At 36.4% G+C, this 6,475-nt stretch overlaps 1 protein-coding gene and 1 pseudogene across 1 annotated transcript in view; one reads left to right on the top strand and one right to left on the bottom strand.

The window, feature by feature from the left end:
- The first annotated feature begins 380 nt into the window (after positions 1 to 380).
- Positions 381 to 4,539, top strand: LOC106946024 (uncharacterized; annotated as a pseudogene).
- A 1,542-nt stretch (positions 4,540 to 6,081) lies between these two features.
- Positions 6,082 to 6,475, bottom strand: part of LOC106946023 (uncharacterized) — a gene marked incomplete at its 5' end in the record, with an annotated part of 12,327 nt that continues 11,933 nt past the window's right edge. The window contains one exon of the mRNA XM_015030089.1: positions 6,082 to 6,311. Coding sequence (XP_014885575.1) covers positions 6,136 to 6,311 — 176 coding nt within the window. The remainder of the gene's footprint in view (positions 6,312 to 6,475) is intronic.

The raw sequence follows: 6,475 nt of genomic DNA, 5'->3' as shown, positions 1-6,475 counted from the left end.
AAAACAGACATTCAACAAAAAAGTAGAAATCTGAGACTTAGTGGGACTTTGTTACCTGAAAACTATGGAGTTAGATTTGTTTCACAATTATTCAATCAAAAAAAAAATCATGTCAAACAAAAAAAGTAGTATTCAACCAAAAAAAAAAATCATGTCAAACAAAAAAAGGAGTATTCAACCAAAAAAAAAATCATGTCAAACAAAAAAAGTAGTATTCAATCAAAAAAAAAAAAAAAACATGTCAAAGCAAAAATCACTAAGTTATTTTTTTAAACTTTTTTTTCTTATTGGTTGAGTCTCTTTTTTTTGGTTGAAACTTTTTTTTTTGGTTGAGTCTCTTTTTTTTTGGTTGAAACTTTTTTTTTTGGTTGGGTCGCTTTTTTTTTGGTTGAAACTTTTTCTAAGTTTTTGGTTGAATTCGTTTTCTTGCTTATACAACTTTATTTGCTTCGGGGAAGCTTACATGAACATTCTGGGCGGGTCTTAAGGACGAGCGATGTAAGACGTCTCCCTATTGGTTAACGCTGGCTGAAGCGACAGACTCTGAGCTTTTCCTTCCCAGAACTTCTCCGCCATTTCCTTTCCGCTGTAGCAGAAAGCAAATTGTAAGTAATCTTCACAATATTACATTGATTAATAGCTACTAAGTGTCCATGCTTTATTCAGAGAATAACGTCTCATGCAGCTTATGAGGACAGTTGCTATATCTTGTGTGCCGCGCTCCCGGTTTAGTATATAAGGCTAGCTAATGTTAACCGGTACGGTACGCGATTTGTTCCATATTTCTATAAATCCCATATAGACATGACTATCACAAACAGATCTAAACTAATTATAGCAATATTGACAAAAAAAAAAGAGAAAGAAACACAGGAAATGTTACGGGCAGCTAAGTTGCTGTGGCGGGAGCTAAAGGACCCCCATTACGCAGCCGTCACGGTTGCCTAGAGACCGACATAACGCAGCCGTGTAGAAATAAAAAAACAAAAAATACCAAATTTAAAAATACCAATTTTTTCTGGACTAAGTTTGTGCTAAATAAATGTTATATAATCTCTCCGTGTCAATATGCGTGCATATATGAACCTGTAAAGTGGCTGTGAAGCTAAAGTGTGAAAATACACCGGTCCGCTGCACCATAAGTGTGTCATTGGGTCCACAGTAACCTATATCACACACGTCAAGTAGCTGTACAGTGATTATTTACCAATGCTGCAGGTGTAGGGAGATAATGTAACTCATATTTTTTTTTCCAGATCAACATAGACAATTACATGGACAGATCGGGAGCCGAGGTAGGGTGTTCACATAATCTGTCTTCCTTTAGTATGGCATTAGAGTTAAAGGGTCTTATATCCTAATTGTATGTTGTCACAATAATGTTTAAAGTAACCCCTGTTTCTCTTATAACAACCGTAGTTCAATTTTAGTTAAAGTGTTGCTGGAATCATTTTCGGGTTGGGGCAGAAGGATGCTTTGTCATTCTCCTTTGTTTTATAGTAATTCTGTTGAATGGTTTGTTATTCAGAAGTGACACCAAACTAAATGCTACTGAGTGACTTTACCTTCTAATTTACACATAATGGAAAACAAAGTTTTCATTTCCAACCCTTTTTTTTTTTTTTGCTGCTGCCTAATTGAATTTGTACGTATTTACTGTGGTTAATACCTACTGTATTAATGCTTTATTACTTGCATGTACAACAGTAACACTGTTGGATGTCCAATGGTTGTAACAATGTTGTATTGTCTCTTTTTTTTCTTTTTTAGGAATCCATGCGTCATCAACTCTTACAAAGAGTTCGGAGAAGGGTTGTTTCTGTTCTCAACAGGCAGCCCATTGACTTTAACTACTTGGACGTTGTTTGTTCCCAGGAGTTACAGTTTCTAATAGCCGGAGCGGCTTATATTCATCTGGAGGAGACAGTGTTAGAACATTTTCAGAATCTGAGTGCAGTTGTACGTTCATATGCCTCAGCTAATGCTTCATCCCCATGACTATTGAATGTAACACAGGTTGAATACAATGGGAATGTAGGGAGACCCAAAGTTAATATAGAAACTGAAACTCTCACTCATCTACTTAGTAGTGGTTTGCCATTGACTTCCTTGTGTAGGCTTACTGACATTTCAAGGTCAACATTTTACAGACGTATGAAAGAGCATAATCTGTCTGTAAGAAAACTCTATTCCAGCATTTCAGATGCTGCATTAGATCAGAAGGTTAGGTCTATAAAGACCAGAATGCCAAATGCTGGCTACAGATTGGTGAAAGGGTCTCTTCAAGCAATGGGTGTCCGGATTCCCTGGAAGAGAGTTCAAATGTCTTTGCAGCGTGTGGACGGAGCAGGAATTATTTCCAGAATGGTCCAGCTGTCTTGCATTTCCAGATGACAATACTGTGTTCCGGCTCCATTATCTCTTGTCCACATTGACACAAATCATAAGCTCATCAGGTTTGTATATCTAAATGCATAAGGAATCTACATATATTTTTTGTTTATGATAACAATGTGTATATTTCTAGGTACAACATTGTTATTTTTGGAGCAATTGATGGCTTTTCCAGGAAGGTAAGTTGTTTTATTTTGTATTTTAAGTCTTTTCATCACTTGTGTCCATTTGATTTAACTTAATTCTAAAAATTGTTCTATAGATATTTTACTTGAACACGGCTGGCAACAACAAGGCAGAAACAGCGTTTTGTTTCTTCATGGATGGGGTTTGCAAGCATGGATGGCCATCAAGGCAAGTTAATAAATTATGTTTAAATAAGATATAACATTCTATGTAGGATGTTCTTGAATTACCTTGATTCCTTTCCAATGAAACTTTTTTGTGTTAAAACATAAACCAGCATGTTGATGGAGCGGAGTTAGGTATGTCCATGTACATAATGCCACTGTCTGCTTTCCTTGATTTTGGTTTGTCATTTTCTTTTATTGTCTCTTACCTTTGCGTTTTTTATATTTTCTTTTACATCTTAAACTTCATTCCACATTTCAAGACTGCTAGAGACCTCTAATGTGATTTTGATGATGTCCTTATACATCAAACATGTATAAGGACATATTGCAGTGAGTGTTGCATGACATAATTTTCCATTTCCCTTACAGAGTTCAAGGGGATCACGGGGTTGAAAATGTGGACATTGCGAAGTGCATGTTTACGGTTCGAGGTACTGGACGTGGCAGTTTCATTGCTGGGAAAAGTGTTCATAACCAGCGGTAACGTACCAAAAAGTGTCTGTCTTTTTCTGCTATTTACAACAATGAAAAGCTTGATTCTTTTAATTTTGTTTTATAAAAAATATCTGCTTCAATAACATTATTTGGCAACATTTAATCATAAAACAATAATGACAAGTTGCTGTTATGCAAAAATGGATAGCAAAACAAGCAGTCAAACAGGTTGTGAATGACCAGGGTTGCTCATGTTTTTGATGGAATTTACTGAACTCCTTTGTGACAGACAATGTATCAACAAGAGAAACGCGTATCTGAAATATTGGAGTAATTTCCTTTTAATACTGACTGAATAATTTGTGTGGAATTACTTTTTTTTTTTTTAACTACCATTGAAAACCAAATCCAAATTTCTATATTTGTGATTAGCAGTAGGAAGTAATATTCACTACAAAATTATTTCTAAATAAAGAATTTGACAGTTATAATGTTTTGTCTTCAAATATGTAATTCTTATGTTTCAGAATTGAACGCTTGTGGAGAGATGTTTGGAGTGTAACTTCAAAGTATTACAACATGCTCCACAGTTTGGAGGAAGAGGGTCACATTGACCTGTCCAACGCTGTCCATCTGTTCTGTTTGGGGTACATCTTTATACCACGACTAAGGAAAGATCTGCAGAATTTTGAGGACAGCTGGAATGCTCATCCGTTGAGAACTGAAAGAAACCTGTCACCGAACCAACTGTGGACAATTGGAATGCTGCAGGAACCAGTGCCAGAGCCCGACCTCGCAGAGGTGGTTTTTCTATGTTTTACTTGGCTGTAATTGTAACATTCATATTTCATAGCACAAACATGGCATCACTACATGCATATGTACATCTTTATTTATTGAATTAGATGGTTGGATCGATCGATGTAAATGATCTGTCCTTGACTTTTGTCTAAGCGGATCCTGCAAGGTGCGGAAGGGCTGTCCCTAGATCAACAAAGTACAGAACATGGAATTAATATTCCAGAAATCCAGTGCCCGCTGTCCACCGAGAGACTGTCTGCACTGCAGGAGCATGTAAACCCTTTGGCTGAGTCAACATCACTTTGAGAAGATCTCTATTTCTTAGCTCTTGAGGTGGCCTCTGGTTGATCTGATAGAGCATTGTGTATACATAAAACTGCTGGAGATGCACCAGCCCTCCTGGCAACCCTACAGGGATATAGATGTGCTACATAATAAATGGATCTTAGTTTTATTTATGAAGTCAATATGGTTTTTAGTCTGTCGATGTCTTCACAGTTTTGTTGAATTTACTGTAAGGAAAAGATTTACATTAAATAGAACATGCATTATTTGTTGTAAAATGTTTTTTTTTTAATAGATCCTGTACATCAGGGGTCCCCAAACTTTTTCCTGTGGGGGCCACATAACTTTTCCCTTCTCTGGTGGTGGCCGAAGTCAGTTTGTAACAGAAAAACTGTGACGATTGCAAGAGTGCCTAAATGTAATCAAATAACCCTCTCTGGGTTCTTCACAGAACAAAAGTCAGGAAATAACACTATTAATGAAATAAATAATCAAATAACCCTCTCTGGGTTCTTCACAGAATACAGGAAGGATTATAGTTTTTATTTTCAGAAATATGAAAATACCAGACTATGAACCACAACTCCACTGTTTTTTTTTGTTAAAGAAACGGTAAACATACACATCTAAGCCTCAGATATCTCTGCTGCTCCAGGTTTTCCACAACGATGCAGCAGAGGGAGATGGACACCCAAAATCTGAGTCATAACAGCTCGATTCAATATCACCTTTTTCTTAAGGTTAAAAATGAAAAAGGTGCATTGTTTATATCTAACTGAGCTGATTATTTATATGTAAATAATTCTGAACACCATGGCATGGAGTGCATCCCAGTTTTCCATGTCTAGCATATAACCATTAATTTTAGCTTTTAAACTGGTTCTATTGATCCTGTGTCCAGACAGAGGGATAATCAGTAGACCTAGCATCATGACTTGTTTGTTCTAAAGATCCTGCAGCTTCCACTTCTCTTCCTAACATGGCGCCTCCTCATCCTGACTCTCATACTGACAGGAGGAACCTCAGAGCTCTGTTAGGTTAAAGCTCATCTTCTGAAGTTGGGATATTTTTCTTCCAACATGTTCCAGAGGAATCACCTCAAACCAGATGTTGGACTGGTTCAACATCACTGTCATTTGTGAATGTTAGAGCCTCATTTTCAACAGTGGAGCTATAAAGGTTTAAAAAGGTTATCAGTAAGTGTCATCAACATTTCCACTAAGAGGCCAAAATAAAAATTGTTTGATAGAGGACAAGCCTCTCAGACTCTGAGCTACAAGCAAAATGCCAGAGCACCAAAAGCACCATTCCCCTAAATTAGACAATTTGTAATTACAGCAGCAATGGAACAAAAATAAATAGAAGCAATTGATGTCATTAACAAAATTATTTCTTTCAAAGTTTTTGGTGAGTGACCATAGTACATGTTCAAATCAAATCACTTATTAACACGCCAAGATATTTTAGTGCAAGATTTTCAACTTCAGGTTTGCTGTAGAGTAAATTCGGTTTCCTTGTTCTGAAGAACATTACAATTACATTAATCCATTAAAGGGTTAGGATGTCATGTTTATTCCTACTTTATAAATGCTATAAGGACAATAAAGAAATGCAACATTTTCTTAAAACTATCACAGAGAATTACATTAGAAAAAGTAACAATATGAGGCACTGTAATAACAGATGTACTGTAATGTACTACATTACACTGTAGTAATAGATGGCACTGTGATTCTGTGTAATTTGAAGAAATATTAAAATTTCCTTAACTCAGGAAATACTGGTCTTTGAACAGCGTAAAATGTGTTTTTTTAAGCTAGGTCTGAACTATTGGTCCAACAATAACCACTTTGATATACCTCCTGACCTACAGTCTCTCAAAGCTGAATCCATATGTGACAGCAGTACTGAAGTTACTCTTGAAGGACTCATAATCACTTAGATGGGCCATTGGAAATGTCACTGTGCTGGTACAAGCACTTACTACAGGATAGCACACAGTGTGGCCTGGTGTATGCTCTAGGCAATGGTGATCAAAAATCAGTGACTTTAAATGTATTTCTTTCTGATACAAGCAAATGTTTATGTGCCTGCCCAGTCATCCACTGCATCACCATTGGAACAGTCAGAGTCAGCACTTCTTCGTTGTCAGCTTGTTCTGCATCTATAAAAATATTAATAACATTGTTAATTTGTCATTCAAATAA

The sequence above is a fragment of the Poecilia latipinna genome, unplaced genomic scaffold (assembly GCF_001443285.1).
Source record: "Poecilia latipinna isolate Pla-1442-1.1 unplaced genomic scaffold, P_latipinna-1.0 Scaffold172, whole genome shotgun sequence".
Lineage (NCBI taxonomy): Eukaryota > Metazoa > Chordata > Actinopteri > Cyprinodontiformes > Poeciliidae > Poecilia > Poecilia latipinna.
This window is presented reverse-complemented; position numbering and strand designations above follow the sequence as displayed.